Source organism: Onychomys torridus, chromosome 3 (genome assembly GCF_903995425.1).
Source record: "Onychomys torridus chromosome 3, mOncTor1.1, whole genome shotgun sequence".
In the NCBI taxonomy this organism is placed as follows: domain Eukaryota; kingdom Metazoa; phylum Chordata; class Mammalia; order Rodentia; family Cricetidae; genus Onychomys; species Onychomys torridus.
Window position 1 is genome coordinate 64,366,233 of NC_050445.1, and position 24,943 is coordinate 64,391,175.

At 37.1% G+C, this 24,943-nt stretch overlaps 1 protein-coding gene across 1 annotated transcript in view; it reads left to right on the top strand.

Moving 5' to 3' along the window:
* Calcr (calcitonin receptor) overlaps positions 1-24,943 on the top strand; it is a 79,760-nt gene extending 54,817 nt beyond the window's left edge. Inside the window, exons 7-15 of the mRNA XM_036182166.1 lie at positions 1,362-1,453; positions 3,835-3,961; positions 4,896-5,006; positions 14,627-14,780; positions 17,741-17,801; positions 17,884-17,950; positions 18,749-18,967; positions 20,279-20,320; positions 24,524-24,943. Coding sequence (XP_036038059.1) covers positions 1,362-1,453; positions 3,835-3,961; positions 4,896-5,006; positions 14,627-14,780; positions 17,741-17,801; positions 17,884-17,950; positions 18,749-18,967; positions 20,279-20,320; positions 24,524-24,805 — 1,155 coding nt within the window. The 3' untranslated portion in view covers positions 24,806-24,943. The remainder of the gene's footprint in view (positions 1-1,361; positions 1,454-3,834; positions 3,962-4,895; positions 5,007-14,626; positions 14,781-17,740; positions 17,802-17,883; positions 17,951-18,748; positions 18,968-20,278; positions 20,321-24,523) is intronic.

The following is a 24,943-nucleotide window of genomic DNA, read 5'->3' on the forward strand; positions in this document are numbered from 1 at the left end:
CTAAACTTATATTCTCTTAACACACATGTCAGATATGGACCTAAATTTTACAATTGGATATGGTGGAGCTTCCCATCAACCCACCGATACAGCAAGGGCAGTTCCAGAGGTGTCACTAGATTCGTTAATACTCATGCCTTACAGGCTATGAAATACTTTTAATAATATCTTGGTGTTAAAATGTCTATTTAAGTCCATTGAGGAGAGAAACACATTCTATTTTGCCCTTAGCCACATTAAAAATCTGAAAATATTACTAAATCTACCCTCAGATTTAGTAATCCTTTACCTTTGAGAGCTGGGAGAAATAGCATCAATATTTAGCTATAAAGAGAATCTCTGAAGGGTCCAGTTAACTAGTGAGCCACCTTCAAGATCAGATGAGGTCACCAAAGCCTATGGCCCCTTTACAAATTGCTTAGCTATTCCACATCATAGATATATGTCTATACCCTAATGGAGAACTAGTCACTTGATGAAGTCTGATGGAAGTAATGTCACCATGTAAGGAATTTCATGAGTGCATGCTAATTAGGTTCCTATAGAAAAGTATAACTGTTAATTAGGGTGTGAGGAGCAATGCCAATCTAAATAAACTACTCTCAGTGTTGCTGTGTTTGACCTTAAGCACTCTGGTCACACATAAGAAGAAATACTTTCCTTCAGGCACCAGGTATGAAAAAATAAACCAATGTTATGTATTAACTAAGGAAGATATTCTTTTGAGTCAACTAACATAACAGCACAAAAACAGAAATAAGTTAATTGTCATTTTAAAATAATAGTATTGGCAAATTGCTTTCAAGGAGAAGGTTGGCTTCTTTGGCTAAGAAAATACTAATGAGAATTTTAAATTTTATTTAAATTGATATACAAAGGTACATCTCCTTGAATTTTGAGTTAAATAAAAGTGAAAAACCCTGCCACAAACCTTCCTAATCTCTCTAAGTGTCGTTCTAAATGTCAGGATTCAGAAGATTCTAGAAGGATTATTCATCTCACTTCAGTGAATTAGACATACCTGTTGCTGATAACAGGATCCAAGACTGAAAATCTGCCTTGATTGCTTACTAAGATTAGGGATGTCAACTTTTAATTCATTTAAAATCACTTCTTCAATATTTTGAATGATATTTATCTCAAGGAATTTTGGTCTTGAAAAGTGGCTCAGTTTGTTTCTATGTACACCTTTAATATAGAAAAAATAATTTTATCCTCTGAAATATTTGTTATAACTTTAAGATACATTTAAGGGGTAAACCTTTGTTGATTTATACTTACATTTAGAAATAGAAACTACTGTTGCTTTCTGTAGTCACAGTTCATCGACTTAGATGTTTTTCCAACTCTTTCTGCTCCAGAATGCATATGTCCTGTACTACCTGGCTCTTGTGGGGCACTCTCTGTCGATTGCTGCTTTGGTTGCTTCCATGGGGATCTTCCTGTATTTCAAGTAAGTACATTTAAAATATCACTTCCTTTTTTATTCTAGTGTCAGCTTTATTTTGTGTCTTTGTTCCCAGCAAAACAATATCATAAGAAAAGTTCTTGAAGCGCCATCCTCCATTTACATTATTATTATTATTATTATTATTATTATTATATTATTATTATTATTGTCTTATTTTCAGTTTACATAAATAACAGTAACTCTTGAAAGAGTAGGGTTGTGAGGATTGTAGCAACATGCACCATTGGGCATGATGAATTAGCAAGAAAATTAAAATTAGCTAAATATGCTTTGAACTTTAAAGAGAGTAAGATCTATGCTTATCACCTTCACAGGCAATGTGCCTCCTTCCCATATTAATTCTGCAAACCCATAAGGACCCTGTGGTCATACAGTAAAAGTTTCTTTGCCACAGTAAAAGTTCCATCATGGACTGACAAGAATGTATCCCCCATTTTCTTTGACTCACATATCCTCAAGTTCAAATGCAGCTGCCTAGTTATGAGTTGTATGATAGTGGATTTAACTAGAACATGAGTGGGGCTGGTGAAGCCATGAGAGCATCTCCTGGAGAAGGAGGGGTGAATCCTGAGTCTCTCTGTGACTTTGATTCATTCAAGTACGGTTAAAGAAAACTGCTGAAAGAATTCAGTTCATTACCCAGTGTCACTTCATTGACTCTGTTAGTTGTTGTTCAGGATAATAACTTTCTAAGATCCTTGGGAATAAAATTCCTGTTAAGGGTTTAATCTGAAGTTGAATCTATATACTTGGTTGTATTACCTATGTAATGAGTTCCAAATCCAAATAATCCTCCATACTTAAAGTATGTTACATGTAAATAAATATATAGTGACTCGTAGATAGAATAATAGAATACTAATTTGAATTTTATTAAAATATTACCTTGATAATACTAAAGATAACTAACCCAAGGGTAGAATAGTCACCTGTAAGCACATCCTTAGCAAGTTACATTTCCTGGGTCCTTTCTAAATTTTCATCTCTATCATACTCACAATTCTTATATTTATTAAATATTACACCTAAGCAATTTTTAGTGATTAGTAAATGACATAAACAAATCATCAATAAGCTCCTTCAATAAGAGGTTTATCAGAAGAAGGACTGTTAAAGAAACAAGACATGGAGAATTAATTACTAGAATTAGAATAGTATCTTCAATTATAATGATGAGAACACAGCAGAGTAATCACAACACACAATAAATTTTGGAATGTCTCTTCATTTCTCAATTGCTCTTTACCACAGTAAATAAATAAATCATCATGACTCACAACAGCTTTCATTAAAAAACATGATGCTAAAAGTCCACCTTTGAGTTCTTTTCTAATAAAATCACAAGAAAAGTGAAAGAATGACAAAACTCTAATCACACAAAAATAATAAATAATAAATGTAGCCATGGCTCAAGGATAAGTGGCAGAGACCATACTTTGAGTCCTCGTTTCATGGGTGGTTTAGATGTGTGGGAGTCAAATGAAAAAAGAAACTAAGAATGCCCTTGGAACCATCATTTCTATATTAAGCCACTCAAGATGAATGTCTATAAAGTCAGTACATGGACAAAGTGAAATAATTCCCAACTCAGTCCCAAAGGAAAATGATTCTTGCCATACCTTCACATAGCACCAGGGGATAACTGAATATGGTGCACTGCCTCCCAATTCCCGGAGCCTACCAAACAGAAACTTAAACCTAGGAAGGAGAAACACATACAAGTGATTTGTAATCTCCTATTTTCATCATCAACATTTGCTCATACATACAAATTAATGAAGAAGAGGGGAAACCCAGAAACTTGCTTAGTGCACACAAAGTAGGAAAGATTATTCCAAGCAGGAGCGGCAGCTGTCAATCTCCTCAGACCCAAAGCGTAGCTGGCCTCTCCACGAGAGCGAATCTGATCTCATGTAGAATTCTTTACTGGTGTCTGAGCCCCACCAACAGGAAATGACAGAAGAGGGGTGGTGGGCAGCACTGGAGTGGCTTCAGGACATGGATCCTGTACCCTGTCACAGCACTTGTGACCACACACTCTCCCTTCTTTTGCTGATGTCCTGCTTGCTCACAGCAGTGGGCAGTAGACTTTGGATTGGGAGCACATACCAAACCCTCATTGTTTCTTCACTGACAATCTTTCTCTTAATTAACTCTATAGCATTTATTATCATTACAAGGAATTTTCCCACTCAGTCTTCCAACTGCTATAGGAAGCCACTTTGAGAAAAGAAAGTCATGAAATGCCACTGAAAACTGGATTTTAAGGCTTTCCTCTGAAAACCTGAATTAATGAACATTCTCATCCCAAAAGTTTCAGCATTTTTACAACCTCTAATGCTTTCATATTGTTTTTCTCCCAGGACCCTTAGGTGCCAAAGGGTGACGCTGCACAAGAATATGTTTGTTACTTACATTCTGAACTCTATCGTTATCATCATCCACCTGGTTGAGGTCGTGCCCAATGGCGATCTGGTGCGACGGGATCCGGTAAGCACTACAGCCTTTGATTTTAATTTTATTGTAAAAAACACAGTACCTATACATATTGAAAATGATGCTAATGGTTGATTTAATCAGTTGTTTAAAGTATAATCATATTTAGTTCTATAGTTGAGTTTCATTTTAAGCAAGCCTATTAGTGATTCGTGAAAGTTATTGTTACAAGTTAAAGGGGTGGGAATCATTGAAACATACGTAAATAATTATGTAACAAATCATATGTTTTATGACTACCCAGTGATTGATCAATGTTAATGATTTCTTAACATCTATGGTAAGAATACTGAGCTTGGGAATACAAATGATACTAGGCACACTATACCAGCACTTCTTAGTAAACCCAGTATGCCACTGATTGCTATACACGGGCCAAGATAGTAATTATTTCATTGTTATGCTGCCAGTATGGGCTCTTGCAGTCACCTCAGCTGTAAGCACTTATGCCTTTACTAATATGAATCACACAGATACGGTCAAGTTCTACATCTACATGCTTGGAAAAGATCCATATGGACATAAATACAAAACCTAAGGTCAACCAGACAGACATTCATGAAACACATGCTGTGAGCACCATCATCCTGTGCATTATTGATAAGAATTCAAGTCATTTGTCTCTATTGCCAGCAACTACCATGAATTCCTTTTACCACAATTTTCCCCAGGGTTGTTCACAATAATTCACACTTGTCTTTAACATTCTTTCCTTTTCTCTAAGATTGTACTCCTCATAATAGTTTCTGAATGTGGCTACGCTTTAGTCAATGGGGGGAAAAGAAATATGAGCTAGCTGCTATTCACATGATGCTGAAGTTCAGTTGCTGTAAAGTCAATTCAGAAAAAAACAGTTTTAATGATGTAATTATTACATTGCATATGAAATTGCCAATATTTGATCATTTTTGTTCTGAAACATTGACAGATGCATATGTTTCATCATAATACACATATGTGGACAATGCAGTGGGAACTGTCACCACTCTTACCCCTGAGTGCAAACGAGGGAAAGATGGACTCTAATGACAGTCGAGTGGTATGATGAGGATTGACCTTCAGAAACTCGGGACTTCTGTCTCCAGACACAGCCTGGGACAAAACCACAAAGGGTGGTGTGGGTGGGGGTTTGCTTTCTCCTAATTCATTCTCATCTACTAGTTTGTGTAAGGGTCCCATTAACTGAGTTGAATCTAGAAAATGGAGATCAGGGAAGCCCTACTTCATGTAGACAGATGTGTATATGTGCCCAGGGCAGTGGGAATGGGGAGGAGAGGGAACCTGAAAGCAGAAACTGAAGCCATCTAGCACACAGGACTGGCCAGGGCATATTTTAACTTTTGTTTCTCTGCTTAACTGTATTATGCAAGCATCTGTAGATAGCCTCATCTTTCAAATCTGGCATTTGACAGCTCTGCCAACCCAATGACAAAAATGCGTGAAATCTTCCCAGAGCATGCATCCTGCATAACAGTGGCATATCATGGGAAAGAAGCTTAATTTGGCTTCTAATGAAATCCACAGTGTTAATCACTTGCTATGTGAATATATTCAGAAAAGCATTATGTTTCTTCTTTAAAATCCCTGCCATCTGCTAATGGACACAAAGTCCTGTCTTACCTGAAGAATTATGTAACCAAATGGGTTTCCTTGATGACTTTTCTTTTTAAATTTCAACTGATTGAAATAAAATTAATCTCATTTAATTTAATGCTAACAACATCTCCAGTGAGAAGTGGATATTACTCTATTTTTAAAGTTAGGAAAATAAAGTTCTATGAAGGCAAATTTCTTTCATGTTATGAATACTTGGGGATAGGATTCAAAGATAGCCCAATCTCATTCAATCCTATCCCTCTTTCCTATACTCTTGACTGTCTGTTATTTCCTTATGTTCTTGAAAAAAAAAAACAAGTCTCATCCATTGCAGTGACTCTCTGTAATTAGCCATGCATTGTATGGTTAATTAATAAGCCAACCCTATCAAAATAGAAGTGATGCACTAAGCATCTCTCAGGACTGTCAGAGTTTTGGCTTTTTCATTTCTCATTAAAGGGTGGCCCTTCAGTTATTGAATAACCAGCCACACTGACCTGGGATCAGTGCTCAGTCACATTGTGAAGTACTTATGCTCACAAATAGATTTTCTCCCATCTGCTCAGCTCACTCCCCTGCTGTTACTAGCAAAGAGGAACCTCACAGTTTGTGAGATCTTGCTGACCTTGTTATCATCTTGAAATAGTCTAAAAAGCTAGTCTCTACCCCATTACCAAGTTTACTACTAAACTGTGGAAACTGGTACAAACTTATCCATCACATGGAATAACAAAAAACACTCTGCTTGGTTTTAAGGAGTTGTCCTAGAACCCAAAAGAAACAAAGTTTTGTTTTTTGTTTTTGTTTTTTTTTTTATGATCCCTGAGAGCTTAATAGTGTAAACTCACAAGGTTTTGTTTAGCTGTTACTTTGTAGCTCAGTCCATGCATCTCTGTGCTTGGCATTTCTAATGAATTTATTACACAACTTCTTACTCATAATAGTCTCATTAGCTATCTTTGCTAAATGCTTTCACTTTCATAGGCTGTCTTAGCAGAAGACATGCCAATGCACTCTTCCAGTTGAGCTGTTCTTAACCATTACCAAATCATCCTGTATCTATCCTGTGGCTCCTCCATTGCCTAGAACCTTTGTTGAAGCTGGTGAGCAGATGTCTGGAGGGCTGGCTTGGCCATTGCGCTGCTGACTTCCTGGGAAAATGTCAATGAGAGAGCCAGAGAAATAAACAGAAAGCTTTTCTCTAGTGTGCAGGAATGAGATTGGTTCTCTCACATGTGTTAGAACACAAGAAAAAAAGTTTGTCCCGGTGACATGAAAAACAAAAAGCTGCTTCTCCCATCAGTAGTACATTTCTAATCTAACAAACTCATTAGTTTAGATATATAAGAGCAAATCTCCTAATGAAAAACCATGGAACACTATAACAATTTTATTCAATCAATTAAGTGTTTACTGAACACTCAAGATTCAAATGTTAGTCCTCAGCCTGGACAGAAGTGATACTATTAGGTGACAATATGTCTTTCTGCCATCATCTCCACTGTCTCTCGGAATGAGCCCAGGCTCATACAGCATACTATATCTTGCAGCCACACTTGTGAGAGTCTGAGATATTTTGGCCTCTTTTGATATGTGGCTGTTTTTATCATGAAAAATAAAGGAATGCAAGTCTGAATATATTTCTCTATGTGTCTAAAAATGAAACTTCCTTTTGTCTAAGGCTACACAAAATGAGAATGGGCTGCCAGTACCAGCTCAATTACATGGTAAATAAGTGATGTCATGATGTGTTCTTTCACAATTCCAAATGCCTGTTTCATCCCTGAGAGAAAATGTGGAAACTCAAATCTCTCAACAAATCATTTAAATAGTATAGGCTAAAATTAAATGATTACAATCTAAAAGTTAACTCAGGCCTGTAAACCCCTCAGCCTACCCTTCTCCCAGAAGAAAGAAATGAGACGATTTTCTTCAGATACTTTCTCTATTTAAATAGTTACTGCTTCCCAATGAGAATTGGTTAAATCGAACCCTCCATAAACAAGCAGCATAGGACCACTCACTCCATCTAGGGAAGCAAAATTGCTTCAGGAATTTTCTTAAACAGGTGTATTTGAAATGTTTCTTGACCTTGAAGCTATTGCCATCTATGTATGAAGAATGCAAGGTGAAATTCGTATTCTCTCACCTTGCAAAGAGATAGTCATCACAAGTATATTTAGGAAAGCCCAATTTCTTAGGAATCTTTTCCCACCCAGAACATTATTAGTTTGGTTAGAGTAGAACCCATCATTTAAGGAGGAGGAAAGAAGACATTTTTCCCTATTGTCAGAGAATTGAGTACAGAAGGAACAGATGGTAACAAGGAAGACTCAATTGTTTTCCCCAAACTCCATCTTTCTTGGAAGTAAAGTTCTCCTGTCTAATGAGACAGCCATGCCAGCACCTAAACCCTAATGACCATGTTCTCAATCCTATTAAGTCATATGCAGAATCATGCATTTAACATGACTTTAAGGCAGTGATTTGAAGTATCTCTCTTAAAAAAAACAAAACAAAACAAACAAAAAAAAAAAAAACAACAGCAATCCAAATAGTATTAAATCAAGGTTCCCTCTCACCATAAAAAATAGAGACAAGGAAGAAAAAAAGTGTAAATAAATAAATAGGAAAAATGCAAAAGAAAATATCTTTTGTAAAGGGAATGCTATCAGGCATTGTCAATCTACAGATACTTATTGAAATACAATGTGAACAGTATAGTCATAGTCATAAATTCAAGAAAAGCTAATTCACCAGCACACTTTCCATTTCTGAATATTACATGGACATTTGTCTCCTTCAAAGAAAAGCACAAAACTTAATTTTCAATGACATTTCTCTCTCCTCAGCAGACTAAATCAGAGAAGGGACATATTTCCCACTCTGTCCCTATCCTCAAGCCACTGAGTCATTACTCAAGAGGCACAAAACTTTTGCTATCCAATGACTAAAGGAATGTATTAAAAATAAGAAATTCATTCTCGATGAGAGAGGTCACCTCATCTTGTATGCACCAAATGTGGTGGTGCCACTCCGCTATGATCTTTTATTGAGTTGTGAAGGAAGAAAGGACATGGGGCATCCCACTCAACAGTGGTATATCTCTGTGGCTCTGTGCCTCCTTCTCTGTCAAGGTAGTCACTCTCTCCCTCCAACATTTTTGAGAGGTTTATTCTTTTCTGTATTACCCAAGATAAGATTCTTATTCCTTCACTTTCTTCTATTTTGCTTTTTTTCCAAATTAAATTCAAAATAACTCATGCCATAAATAAGGGCTGAATAGATCCTCAGTTTACTGAGTGATGTGAAAATTGCCCACTGTCATTTAAGCATTTCATTTCCATATCAAAATTTTCACTTTTCTTGTTCTATCTGTTGGTTTAATGATCTCCATGTCGAGTCAAGAAGAAGCTTTTAAAGCATTGTTCTTTTTGCATCTGAACAAAGCTGCCAGGATACTTGTCATTTTCTAGAAAGAAATATCTGTCTGAACTTTCTATCTGGCTCTAAAGGGGACAATATGGGGAGATTGGTTTTTACTGGGAACCAGCGAGCACTTTGCAGCTCGAAAGCTGAAACAATCAGATTAATTTTTTTGTAGCAAAAGAGTCCCAAGATCAAAAATGGCATGATTTTCTTCTAACCATCACTTGCCCAGAACAATTGAGCGACCAGACAGTACAGAGCATCACCCTATGATGTTATAGAAAGGTCAGCTTGAAAGAGTCCTCAGCATCGAGACACTGGGGTTTGTAAAGTCCTGGGTGGAAAAGACTGCTCCTGCCCAGTCAAGGGCTGCTGCTGCAAGGCAGAACACATAAACAAGGGAGAGATGACTGAGAGAGCCGACTGGAATGCAAAGTCCACAGTTAAACTAGATGGGGGTTACCTGTTTCCATATCCCACGGACAAGTAGACTGGAAATAAACATCTGTGATGGATTTCCTGAGGTGACATAGGAGAATAATGCCATGATGTGGTCCTATTATGGGCAGCCTACTCTGGACTACTATATACTTTATTTTACTTAAACAGTAAAACGAGTTTTGTGGGGGAAAAAATGCTTCTTTAAAATTTGGTTTATACTTAGTCAGCCATTATAATCATCACAAAGTGTTATAGATTATGGGTCTGATTTAAGAGAAAATGGTTATGGCTGAGTAGCTCCTGTATTTCATATTATTAGATATAGGGCAATTACGGTGCCCTAAAAGTAAAGGGTATTCTTCTCAGAAAGGTGAGGCGCTTAGGCTCTCTCTCTTTATACATAAATATATGTATTTGTTTAGATCCCATCTGACTGTATATGTTCAAAGAAATACAAGAGTATGATTAAATTGAAGTAACTCAACTGAGATTCAAGATACCAACAGTCCAACTAGGAATTTGTGCTTTGGGTTTAGCTATGTAAAGCACCTATTCAAACAAACAAAATAAAAAAACTTCAAAGGAATATAACAGAATCTAGACTCTAACCCAGAGAGTCTACATCATTCCAATATTTATGATATCAAGAAGTAGTTCAAAGCTACCAGATTTTTTTAAAAAAATGATTATAGAACATACGACCTACTGTCAAGAGAAAGTACAACTGAGGTTGGTGGCTCACATCTGTAATTCCAACGTTCAGGAGGCTGAGACAGAAAAGTTGCCATGTGTGTTAGGCCTGCTCAGATTACAAGAAAGAAAATAGAATTAAGATCAACTGTTATTTAACCCAGATGTTAAAAATAATGAACTATGTAGTAGTCACATAACCATGCTAAATGTTGTGAGTGAATCAAAAGACAAGAAATTGTAACCAGACAAGTTGAAATTACTAAAAATAAACATGGAAATCCTAGAACCAAAGAACTACATGGAAATTCCAGAACCAAAAAGAAGAGGAACTTAAATTTAAATATGTTACATTAGATTAGCTTATTTCCAGGATGGAGACCAGAAAAGAAGGATTCAGCAAAATCAGTGCTTAACCAAGAATAACTATCCAATTTGAAGAATACATGTAAAATACCAGGGTGATGAGTAGTCCCAAGAACATATAGGCCAAATACATAAAAATTTAAAATACAGACATCATAATACCATGAAGAGACAACAAAGAACTGACTGGAAACAAAATGAAGCTAAAAATGTCAAAAATGTCCCAATCTTTATGAAGGATAAATTGCCTTAACCAAAATTCACTTCTTGAACAAGGAGTTTGGATTATTAGATTAAAAAAATGGTCATAATTCTCACTGCACATACTCTAATTTCAGAAGCTACCAACAAGTGAAAATATACCATGTCCACTTTATTTACTTCAGAAAATCAATGCATTTATCAGGGAAACCCAGAATATCCTAAATTAGGTTTGAGATACCTTTATTAACTTAATCATAAATATTTTTAAGTTGTCAATTTGACACATGAAAGTTTTTTTGCAAGTTTGTGAAAAAAACAAGCCATAGCAGAACAGTATATACTTTTACTTAGTAAAGGAAACTAGAAATTTGGGCTAATGGAAGTTAAAGGTTGACCACTAGAGAGTTTCTGCGTTCCTCCAATGAAACCTACACATACCATTTTTTTTAAAATGCTGTGCAAAGTCAAACAGTTCTTCTAGAAGGGACACAGGAGAAAAATACCAGGGTTTATCTCGGTGTTTTCTTTAGGGAGTGCTGTCATCAGAGGATACCCTTTCTGGACACTTAAAAAAACATGACAACTAACATAACAACTCAGTTTGGGAGAGTTTGCCCCAACATTATACATTTTCTATGGATGTCAGCAGCCTGACCTTTTCAGATATGTCCTGATCTCTACAAATATTACCAAGAATTTCAGTACTCTTTCATTAAAATTACAAGCCCAGAAAATTGTGTCCATTCTTGATATTTCTGGTTTAGGTATTAAATAATAATATTAATTAAGTGTTGAACACTCAGTTGAGCAACATACAAAGCCATACTCATTCAAATTGACTAAGAATCTGTTGCTCACCTCTATCTGAATATTATTGGATGTAAGTAGTGGAGGAGTCAGGCGTATAAAGATGAGGCAGTTGTATATGTAACAGTAACTGCAAGTTCACCCAATAGGAACTTAGATGTTAAATTAAATTAAATTTTAAAATTAACCTTAAAAATTGAATCAACATAGACCATAGATCTTTGGTCTTTTCACACATTAAGTTAAATGTTAGATATTGAATTATTGATTCATCTTCCATTGATCAAGTAAACATAGCTTCATCCTCCTGTTTATGTATTAAAATGAACTTACGAGAAAACATTTTCAGAAGTTCCAGAGAAATGTAAATAAACATGCTAAATCACTGGAGATCACTTGAATGAGCAACAAAGTTTACTTCTGTTTAAAAACAAGACTTCACAGTAGTACAATTGGAAGCTTTAGTTCAAGGGAAAAGCATTTAGGAGTTAGCACACTAGCCCATTTCAAACTAATGTTGAAACTCTTTGAATTTTTTATAACAAGCAATGTAGTCTTCAAGATTTGCCATATTTCCTTAGGAATTTGTTTATCCCTCAATAACTAAAAAAAAAGGAGATGCTTTTTATTCTCTCCATTTTGCTTCAGTATGTTCACACGGAACTGAAAAGCAAATTTATAGACAGCCACCTCTCTTCATATAAAATTGTCCACATTGTAGCCTCTGTGCCCTCCAAAGTGCAAAGGCTAGATTGTGAGCATAGTGCTTTCCAGTACCAAGCAATGTCACAGTCTAATACTCCACTCCTTGCTGGTTGTCCACAAATTGAGTAGAGAATTTAATGTCCTTAAAACAAGCCCCTCTAGTTGGCTTCATTGATTCTTCTAAATGCCAGACTTTGTTACGTACCTGAGAAAACAATTGTTAAAATAAATAATTTAATAGTCAGATTAACTAGAAAATATATATTTCTAGAAGTCATCGTGCATGGTTACATTTATATGTTTACTTGTCTGTCTTGCCACCAGAAGGCCACTCCCTTAACCATAAGCATTGAACTCTGCAAGAATAGAACCTTTAAGGAATATATGACTATTATTTTTAATTTTCCCTTGATGAATTTGTTTTAAGACAAAACAAAAAAAGTCTTAATATACTTACAAAGAAAGTAAGTATTAAATATATTTCTTTCAAAAAGTGGCTATTGTGCTGTGGGCCATAATTCAGTATCAATAAATTAATAATATATATCAAATAAGGTGTCTGTATGCAAAACATATAAAACAAAAGCCAGATATTGGTTGCTTGATGAAAATGTTGTGACCAGGGTCTCAAAGAACTCTCACCTTGAATTATGCCAAAATGCACAACTTAGTGCTTGATAATTCAGTTTTTATGATGATTTCTCAGAATGCAACTACCAAGAATAACGAGAATGAGCTTGATTGAACATGAAACCTCAGCTACTCTGGATCACATAGGCAAAAGGTCATATCCACCTATTTGTCTCTTCTCCCACAAGAGAAAAATCACCACAGCCTGTAGGAATCGAAGGGAAGCTTTACATCTTGAATCTCAACTGAATTCTCATTTTACTGAAGTTTGGGTGTCTTGGAGCCATCATAGCAATTATTTACAAAACTGATATACCAGTCAATCAACTAACCCTGGTTAAGGAAGACAATATGGCAAGGATTGCAGGACCAGAAATATTCTTTTCCAAGACTTACATAGATATTGCTTTAGATTTCCTGATGTTGTGGATTTTCGACATTTCTATTCCTCCTGGTCTGAACCAGAGGTTGATTCTGCCTTTGAAAGCATAATAACTACTTATCATGAGCAAGCCGGCTTTCTCCTATGAATCTTGAAGGAAAAAGAAACATACTAGAATTGGCTCAGCATATCACTTCCCACCAAATGAATTATAACTCTTATGCATTCAATAGAAATTTACAATCCCAGAAAGGCGCTTGGATGAAAGTCACTTCATTGTTACATTGCTTTGTGAAAGGAAAATTGAAATCCAACTAGACTCAAAGATACTCCAAGAAGGAGCAATGTGATAGAATACATATCATTTGGTAAAATAATTGCTGGGCAAACAACCACTTCCTTTTATCTAGAGTCAGAATGCTGAGTCTTGTTGTTATTGTCTTGTGGTTGTTGGAAGTTAATCAATGCTAGGTGTCCCCAGGTAGGGGTTCTTAAGTGGAGACATTTTGCTCCACCAAGGACATTTGGAATTATCTGGAGATATTTTTCATTACAAGTGGGTAAAGGATGCTGTAGACATCACCTAGGTAGAGGGCAGAAACACCATTAATGGCCAACAAGCCTAGGGCAACCCATCACAACAGCAACCAGTTATCCAGCCCAAAACATCAGTGATGACAAGATGAGGAACCCTACTCTAGAAAGAGTAGAGAATAACAGGATATTCTGTTACGTGGTTTGTGGTTTTCCCATACAGGTGGTTAAGAGATCTATGATTAAGTCTACACTGGTATTCTCCCTAAGTCTTCTTTGAGAAGTCATTGAGGACATGATCCTAATATGCAGGGAGGGTTTGGCAAATGTTTGCTGGGAAACAGGGCTGCCTATGAAACAGAAGCTGAGATCAGCATGGGCTCTGGGTCCATACAAGAGAACTTGCTCCCCAGTCATCTCCTCCTTATGGTTAAGAAAGCATTGCTAACAGATCAATCAGCTTCCAAAGCAGCACTTAAAATGTCTAGGGTTATTTGTCTCCTGGACCACAGGAGGAGGAAAGAGTACAGAAGCCCTATGGCAAACGCTTGGATGCTCTTTAACATAACTAGTCTCAGACACCTTGTAGGAAAATGAACTTCTCTAGTCTAGGTAAGTCTACAGAATTTAATGGAGGAAAAAATATTCTGTGGCCTCAGCTTCCATTGGCCCATGCAGCTATTTACATACCACACTTGTGACTTACACACTGTCCCTTTGATTTGTAAATCTAGAGGGCACACATTAACAAATACTCAGGGTAATTCTTGAGAGTTCAATGCAGATACTTTGGCTCATAATTGCGCTCCTCCCTTTACCATTAGATCTATAACCATGCCTTCCTTCCACTAAGAATCTTCATTTCTTTCTAACAGATAAGTTGCAAGATTCTACACTTCATCCACCAGTACATGATGGCTTGCAACTATTTCTGGATGCTCTGTGAGGGGATCTATCTTCACACCCTCATCGTCATGGCTGTGTTCGCTGAGGATCATCGCCTGTGCTGGTATTACCTTCTTGGCTGGGGTATGTATTTCGTACAATTGGCTTTTGAGCTAGATCCACCTGGATTCACATGTGTATGACCTTCTTCCAGTCTTGGTTTCAGAAAACATACTCAGCATTCCAGTCTTCTGCCGCAGAGCTTCCCTCACATATTTCTGTCAGATCTATTTTATTTATTTCATTTGAAACCCAGTTGGAATTTTCTTCATAAGTGTTTCAGAACTTCTGAGTTCTGTCAAACTCAGAAAATATTCCATGGAAACAAATGCTGGCTATAGATTTGTCCTCACCTATGACATTCAGCTGAGACAAGGGTACCTTGGAAGGAACATTTACATGTTTCTTTCCATACTGATACACTACAAGTTAATTATAAAGCTTGTTGGCATCTTTGAGTACAGATTGATAAAGATCTCTACTTAGCACATAACCGACACAAAGGAAGAAAGAAATGAGTTGTTCATCTGTATCAAAAAGGAAGGAATGATAACAAAGTATTTATACAATACCTTAACCTTTTTTGATCAGCAAAGATTTAAAACTTCATTAGCATGATCCAAGTAGAATCAAAGAATATTATACTCACAGTAGCCACTGTAGAGGGTACTGTTAGTCAGTGCTGGCTAAGGCAGTAGATTTTTTGTTCAGTATTCTAGCCACAGAAAATAGGAAGTTTCAAAATGGAGGATTTTCCCCTTATTGATATGTATTTGGAAAGACAAAAAGTTAACTACAGGACATGTAAAGTCTAAGCTCCACTTCTACCTAACACACACACACACACACACACACACACACAAACACACACACACACACACACACACACACACACACACACACACACGTAAAGAAAAAACTAAAATCCACCACTTTCCTTACCATTAAGAAAGTTGCAACGCTAAATACAACTCCCCCCAAACAAATATGAGGCCATTCGAGAGGCACAGTAGCCTTTGCTTAGAACCTGACACAGCGTTGTCTTTGTGTGGAAGGTAGACAAGTAAAGGGGGATCCTAATAACTTCTCAAGAAAAGTGTTTCCCAGAAATGTTAAAAGATGTAATGGAACAGAAAAAAATTTCTGTTGGTTGATACAGTTTCCTTTTGAAAATACTAAAACAGTAACATAGATTCTAGAATTTGCAATTTCAATAAAATAATGCACAACTGATATTTGAAAATACTCTTCAAAGTTGGGTTGCAGAACATCTGCCCCCCAAAGCTATTTTCTGAGAATTTGTCTTTAGGGGACATCAAGGCCATCTGTGTGAAAAATGTTTCCAAATCCAAGATCTAAACTGGACTAGAACTCTGAGATTTGTGAGAAGCATAATAAACCCATCCTGTGGGTGAACAACTATCTGGTGCTCAAATTCTCCCCACCACAAAAATGAAAGACTGCTTCTTTCCTGGCTGCTTTTATCCTCATCTGTATTGTATCACTTAGTGTTCAGCATCTCTCATATCCAGGCAACGCCATGTCTCCAGGGTCCTTCCTGCCTTTACTGGTTCCCCTTGCTATAAAGTGAAGGAAGGAAAAATCTTCCTGTGGATTTTCACTTTGAACAAGGGGAATTTCTTTGATTTCCTGTTTTTAAAATAGGAATCCTATGGACTAAGTATTGCTCTTATTTTCACTGTCTCTGGTAGAAGCAGAAAGGTTATTCCAAGTCTTGGGGACTAGAAGAACAGGGATAGATAGAAAAAGCAAGACTGTACATAACAACAACCACACTAATTGTAGGAAGGTGTCAAGCCCCTGGAGTTAGATGTAGGCTCTACCCCATTAGCTAGGAAACATGCTAGTCTTCAAGTGAAGGTAGACGCAGGTTCCTAAATACCTATTTTTGTTATTGTTGTCTTATCCTAAAATGTGTTCTTCAGAATAAATCCAGAGAATAACTGAGTCTTTGAATTCAAATGAGGAAATAGTCTGTTAGAACTGCTGTGAATAGCACAATCATATGTTGTGTAAGTAGTCCAGGTTAAAATTATTTCAGGCCCAATATATAATCAATGGTATTATTGAATTATTTCATTTATGCATTTAAAAATCAACATGATTTTATGTGAAAACCTAATAGTTTGAGACCTTCTCTTTTTTCATTTCACTCACTGAAATTTAAAGTATACCATCTTAATTCTTTCCTGAGACATATTTCTTAACCTGACTATAACAACAAACCTCTTTCTACAGATGCTTCAATTAAATCAACAGTATTATCATGTACCAGGTACATCTGAGTAAAAAGACAATCTTTTTAAAAGGAAAATTGCAACTTCAGAATACATTCTTGGAAAGAAAAATTATTTTAAAAACATGTAATTTGACTGGCTGAATAGATAGCATCTAAATTTTCCTGAAGATAAACTCAAAGGAGTTTTGTTTATTTTTACTAGTACTTCAATTTAGTCAAGGAAGAAGATATTCCACATCTTCTATAAGCCACAGCCAGAATTTAGAAGGATAGGAATACACTGATTTCTCCAAAATACTTGTCTTAAAAGGATCAATGTACATGAAGTAAACAAGAAAACAAAATACCCAAAAGAAATCATATGAATATCAAAGAAGGCTTTCACAGCAAATAATTGTCCCAGGTCACATCCCTTAAAGGTGACCCATAATCTTACTACATGAGAGTCTAATTCACACAATGAAAGACTTTCTTGTCCCAGTTCACAGTATTAGCAAAGGCATCTTCAAAAATGTAACATTGTTAGGAAGGGTCACAATGCAAGTTGCAAGGTACTGACTATAGCTGGGAGTTGGCAAAAGGTTTTTAATTGTCTGTATGCTCTTAGCCAAACTCCACAAGTCTGGCTTGATGAAATAATTTGTATACCAACATATCAAGGGAATGTCTTGATAGGCACACTAAATTTGCCACCATCTTTACAAAGATTCTATCATTATCCATGCAATTTCAGTTAAGCTATGGCATGGGATCCAAGTTTAATTTGTACTTTTCCCAATTTTAGGGTTCCCAATTGTGCCAACCATTATCCATGCTGTTACTCGTGTTCTCTACTACAATGACAAGTAAGTATCACATCGACTTTTAAGCTAATATATTCCAAAATGAAAGCATATTTGTAATGCTGTATACCGTCCCTTTTTGCAGCTGCTGGCTGAGTGTGACCACCCACTTGCTTTACATCATCCATGGACCTATCATGATGGCTCTGGTGGTAAGAATTGATTTTTTAATATATTGGTATCCGTGTCATTGCCCAGTTTTGTGAATATAGTTCTACTGTGACTACAAAATAAAGCTAATTTAACGCCATTCTATCACATGGGAACCAATTATATTCTTCAAAAAAATGTCTTTTTCTTTAGCATTTTAATCTCTAAGACAATGTTTTCTTTTCTCATAGTAAGAAAAGTAACAACAGATTCCAATCCTCATGCCCACATTCTGTTCTTGCACTAAGGAGGCATTCGTTAGTAAGTGAGCAACTTGGATTGCCATTCAGGCTGCTTCTCAGTCTCTCCAGTTGTATTAGCAACTTTCCTTGTTTGCTGTGACAAAAGCAACTTAAGAAAGAGTTTATTTGGCTCCTGGTTTAAGGGGAGGCAGACTGTGATGACAGAGAATGCACAACAGAGTATGAAGCAACATCACATTGTCTTGTACACGGTCAACAGACAGAGAAGGCTGAGTGCTGGTGCTCATCTCCTTTTGTTCCTCTTATTAAGTTGAGGACCCAGGTCCATAGAATTCAACTAACATCAAAAGTCTTGTTCTTGTCTTACATGTTTTGCATAATGACCATTTCTATCCCAGGTTTTATAAACTCACTCTGAGCACTTACAATTAAGGCTTCATTTGTTTTAAGGCTTTATTTTCAAAACTAAGCTTCAGAGCCAGAAAGTCTGTAGTTCAAAGATGCCAACTTCTTGTATTTTAAAAGTTCTCTACTCATTTATTTATAGCGTATTTCACATTACAGTAATGGATTATTTGCTCATATGAATCTTTGCAGGTCAATTTCTTCTTTCTGCTCAACATCGTCCGAGTGCTTGTGAACAAGATGAGGCAAACCCATGAGCCAGAAACCTACATGTACCTGAAGGCTGTGAAGGCTACCATGGTCCTTGTGCCCCTGCTGGGTGCCCAGTTTGTCGTGTTTCCCTGGAGGCCTTCCCACAAGGTGCTTGGGAGGATCTATGATTACGTCATGCACACTCTGATTCATTTCCAGGTAAGAAAAACAGCTACATGTTTACTTGGTGGCTTATTCTCCTGGTAAGTCCATCTGACTAAAACCCATATGATCTTACAACTCACAGCCTTTAAGGTTCAGCAGGCCCAACCAGAACTTTTGAAGGAAATGAGGTTGTATAAGGTGTTTGTTTCCACTTTATTACTACTCGGGGCCTTTTACTGGTCCCACTCAGGCAACTGATCACATAACAAGTAGGTGCTGAGCATTTCTTTCTTTGGAGTGATAAGAGGAACACATTTATACAGAGCTGCCCATGCCTCCTGCTCCTTTTACCTTTCATTGTCAGAATCTATCCATGAGAGTTTGGGGACCATATGGGGACACTGTACCTGGGTTTCCTAGGTTTCTCATGTAGGAGAGCACAGAGTTACCAGAGTTTGCTACACAGTTAGCTACACTAGAGAAGAGAATGGGTACCTTCCTTCCATTCATTCCAGAATTTTAGCCCAGGTCAAAAACTCTAATAAAGGCAACTTCTAGGTATTTTGAGAGTTCATCTGGGCATGAAGAGGTTCTCAGGGAGAGGTTCTAACACAGGACCCTAGGCCAGAATGTTTTCTTCTCAATTATAAATTTCAAATCCACTGCATTTTTTCCCAACTGCCAAGGCCTAATGTGAGGAGAAGGCTGAAGTTAGTTAGGTTAAAAATAGAACCCGTGTGTTTCTTTAATAACCTAAGCTTTTGGGATCATACTTAAAACTCAGTACAAGGCATCTTACAAAGATTAAGCAAAGCCCCAAAGGCAACTGAGTCTGGGTTTCTGAAAGACATATTTGGGATACTCCTGCACTAATTCACAGCACACATTCATACTCAGTCTTTTAAAAATTTCTCTGATGATCACAGCCTCTAACTTTTTAAAGTACCAAGACTTTCCAAATCTACCATAGCCAGCATGTTCACCAAAACTCTCCATGTTAAATGGAGCAATACATAAGCAAATTCACTAGAACCCTTCTAGTTGCTGAATCTTTACAAGAAACATGTTTCTCTACTGATAGAATGATTTTTAAACTTTTGGTGCTAAAGATTTGTTCCTGGTTTCCTATGTGGTAGGTAAATGCTCTACCACTGAGCAAAAAATAGACTTCTAATGGAAATATTTTTGTGACATAGCACTAAAGAGAAGTAGGTCATTCTTTTTCCTGAATTTATGTTTCATCAAACCATGACATGCTATTGAAATAGTGGAATATTCCTCTCTAGACAGTCTATGTGTTGATTTTATAAAACGACATCATGCAGACATGAGTAACTTCAAATGTATTTTTTCTTTTCTTTTTAGGGATTCTTTGTTGCGACTATCTACTGCTTCTGCAACCATGAGGTAAGCATGCATTTCATGTAATACTACCACCAACTTATATGAAGCCAACATTTTGCGGTTTTGGAAAGATAGCAGTGCAATTTCTTCAGATCTCATTTCTGCATGATGTCATAGGAGTTTGTGAGTAATGGGATAGTGGGTTTTTGAGGTAGGTGTGTGTGTGTGTGTGTGTGTGTGTGTGTGTGTGTGTGTGTGTACACGTGTGCAGTGTGCACACATGTGCGCATGCATGCATGTGCTAGCTCAAGCTGAGTCTCACCTATGAATGTGTGGTGCATTTACACATAGGACCCAAAGAGCATGCTAAGTTCATACTTCCTTGGGTTGCATAGTGAGCAGGTCAGCATGCTCAGCAGAATTAGCAAAAACTACTTCGGGTTCCCACAGAATAAGAAGTAATATACCTATTCTTTTTGGAAACCCATACCCAGGCTACAATAGTCAGTGTCTGCCTATTTTCCAGTTGATTATGCCACTGTAAGATCATGTATTCAAATATTTTGAAAAATTAACCTGAAGTTAAGATTGAAAGAGGGTTCTCAAAAATGACGGTGATTGCTGTCATGGGGTAGAGCCTTATAAAAATGATCTGAATACCTGGTTCAGTGTTCAGCAGAGACTTACATGACCAGGCTGCTTAGGGAGTTTCAACCAGAGTCCACTGTCCTCTAACAAAAGCTTTCCTGAGAGCTTAATTATAAAATGTGAAAGGAGAGCTGCTATAGCACTAGCTGCTCTTCCAGTGAACCTCCAAGATTTCAAGGAATACAACTTGAAAGTTTCCCTCAAATTTTAGGTGATAAGTCTAAGCTCCAGGAAAATGGTGTCACTCACCCAGTGTCACAAATACAGCTGTGACAGCCAAAACCATAGTTCAAACTTTCTGACTATCAATTAAATCAACTAAATTGCAATAAATTACCTACATATGCAACCCCTCCCTAGAAAATATACTCTGTTTTCTCAAGACCACATAATTTTAATACACAGGTATTCTTATCATTGTAAATTAATTCCTACTAAAAATAATTCTATTCAATAGTTTGTTAAGATATGACCATATACTATCTGTTAGTATTTAGGAACATTTTCTAAGTATCTAAAATACTTGCCTGCTTTGTTATCTGATGCCCATCTCCAAATCCAACTTAGAAAGAATTTTATTGTTTCCTTTCCAACTGGTACATCTTATTCTTTCATCCAAAAGCTTATTCCTCCATTCAACAAAGTACATTTGTGTACTCATGATTGCTAAGGTACACACTAGTCTGGGATGAAAAGGAGATATCCTTCAGTTGTTAGCTGACAGAGTAACCTCTAGACCTCCTTTTATTCTTTAACAGTAAAAATCACAAAATGAATAGGACTTATTATCAGCCCATGTAGAATACTGCACCAGTGAGAATACTCTGCAAATGTAGACTCTTGCATTTTGAGTTTGCTTTTAGTACACAAAATAAACTCTTTCATATAAAACAATGTCAAAATGGGGATAATAGAAAAATAAGACTCAGAATGGCTAAGCCTTGTAAAGCACCAGAGGTTTGCATGAATTTGTAAAAATGCTACAATATTTATTGTATTTTAACCACAATGTCACTGGGAGTCTCAGACACAGAAAGTAAACCCAAGGGGTATTCTTAAAAGTTGAAATATCTGGAGTTTATTGCGTATGTTTTCTCTGTTTTTTTTTTTTAACGTTTCTGTTTTTATAAAGCTCATGTAGCTAGAAGCATGACATTTCTAACAAAAATGGTATGCTATGCCAAATGTATTATCACAGTTCCATGCATATCAGGTATCTTGGTCTCAGCTGGACATTCTGCATATATTTCCCCTTCTGTCATTGAACTCAAGCAAACCACTCACACTCATAGGAAGTTATTTCCAGCTACATGTGAGATAGGTACGTCATGAGACTTTGCCTGGCTGGGTATTGAGTTTCAGCAAAGATCCAAGGGACAAATAAGTGAGCAATGCAATGATGCAAGTTGAAATTTTAACTCTGATTAATTATCAACATATTGCTGTCAGTGATTGTCATCATGAAAATAAAGCCTTATGTAGAGGGTCCATGGATAGACTAAGAGCAGCAGGTATGTTAGACTGTGCTGGCAGAGTGACAAATGGAGAGGAGGACTTAACTCTTTCCATTGTGGGAGGAAAGCCTCACCTTCCATGCATTAGCACATAACTACAGGTGCCTATGATAAGCTTAATGGGAAAAGAGAGGTACACCCCAAAGCATTCAGACCTGACCAAGAAGATATTAGTATCATGTTTGTCTCCACAAGTGTGGGAACCAAGACCTAAATACACCAGCCTTCCATGGCTTCATACTATACAATAGAGCCAGTGAGAACAACTGTATCTTCAGACCATCAGACCAAGCTTTCATACTTCAAATTCAACAATAAATAAATTGATAAAAAAAATCAAGGGGGAAATTAAAATTATTTGTAGTTCTTGCTTTTTCAAAATGAGTGATAAACCTATATAATCCAGAATGTTGTGTGTTATACTTACCCCTTGACCTCTCTGAACATTTCTTCTGCTTTCCAGAAGCCAAAAAAAAAAAAAAAAAAAGTCTCTGGGTTTGTTCGTTTGTTTTTTCAAGGTCGCAGATTTAATGCCCTTATTCATCAAAGCAGCATCTAGTCCATGTATTGTATCTACCTCCTACTGTAAGGGATAATCACCCTTCTTAGACTATACCCATTGCAGTATCTTTTGCATGCTGCTGAGGGCTTTCTAAATATATATATTTTATAAATGGAAGCAGATTGCCATCACCACACAAAAGGATGGCTCATAAATTTGGGATGCAATTAAAGAAGGTTGCTAACTTCCCATAATAATAATTTTAAATGTTAAAATTGACTTCACATCCATTAGCCTCATGTTGGACTGGGTAATTCAATATCTGTGGATACTCTGGTGGGGATTGTAAAAAGACAGGTGAGGCAAAAACAAGATGTGTTTTCTGTGGGGCACCTATGCCAACTAACACTATATTTGTAACCATCAGAAAGGTATGCCTCTACAACTCTAAGTAAGGTTTAGCTGTAAGGACAACCTCGGTTTTAAGAGATGCTGAATCCATGGAAACTATCGGTTTCCTTTATCTACAAACACTGCATCTCCAGAGATACTGAACTGGAGCCTTTCCTAGTTTCTCAAGAGTACATTGATGGTTTCTAGACTGTAACCCTGACATCAAAGGGCTTATCTGCAATCCAAATAAAGGCAGGCTTCACGTGGAACTCAGTTCTGCCACATTGCGGCTCCCTGACTGTGCACACATGCCATAGTCTCAGACCTCCTGTCTGTAAGTGAACACAGCAGTGGTGTCCTTATAAGGAGACTGTTGTGAGGATTAAATAAATTAATGCAAATCAAGTGATTATAATGTGGCCTATGGCAATCAGTCAGTAAGTGGTAACTAAATGCTTTACACTATCCCTTGTCCCTGTATGACTTTTATCAAGGCAAAATGCAGCTGCATGGCACACCCCAGCCCTTAATGCTTCAAGATCTTGTTTCTTTATCTGTTTAAAATACAATTGAATCTAAAATGCTATACCTCAAAACATATATCCATAGTTTGTTTGAAAAATTCAGTATTTCAAATGATCAGATTGCCAAATTATTCTGTTTTGCTACTGAAAGAGACTGAAGTCTCATTCTTAAAAGGTTTTGGCTGCCTTAGTCAGATTTTTATCTGCAACACCTCACTTGGAGCCTTGTTGGGTAAGAGTAAATCCACAACATGGGTCCATTATCATAAAATTTAGGACTATGTTGCCACTTATGGATATATTTCCATGATCCATGAGTTCAGAGTTGGATAAAATCATGTCTTAGCATGAATGGCAGCAGGTAAAAATTTTCCTAACTCCTTCCCTCTAATGAGACATGTCTGCTACATTATGAAACAAATTAGCGTTCCTTTGCAGGCTGTGAGAGCCAAGACAGAAAACTTTGCTCAAAAATGGCAAATAGCTTGCCCGTTATTACTGAGATAAGTAATTCACTTCTTTGATTGGCATATTGTTATTCCAGGGTGGTATATTTCATAACCACGGTATAAACTCAGTTCTTAGAACAAATCTACAACTTAGCCTCCTCTAGCCTCTGATAAGCCCCAAGAGTCAAACAAATAAGCTGACAGTCATTGACAACAGGCTCTCTTTGCTCTTCAAGGTGCAAGTTGCCCTGAAGCGCCAATGGGCAAAGCTCAAGATCCAGTGGAGCCAGCGCTGGGGAAGGCGCCGCCGCCGCCGCACAACCAACCGCAACCGTGTAGTTGCGGCTCCTCGCCAGGCAGCGTTTGTTGAGCAGCGTGATCTCCCCATTTACATCTGCCATCAGGAACCGAGGAACCCTCCCATCAACAACAATCAAGGCGAAGAGAGCACTGAAATGATCCCCATGAACGTCATCCAGCAAGATCCATCTGCCGTCCAGGAAGACACCTCTGCTTGAACGTGAAGCTACCCCAAGCATTGTGAACCGCTGAGCCTTCATTTCCTGGGGGAAAGATAGACCATGCATTTCAAGTGATCCCCACCCTCCCAGGAGCTGAGCATTCATTCGTGAAGAATTATTAAGTGAATTTGTCCA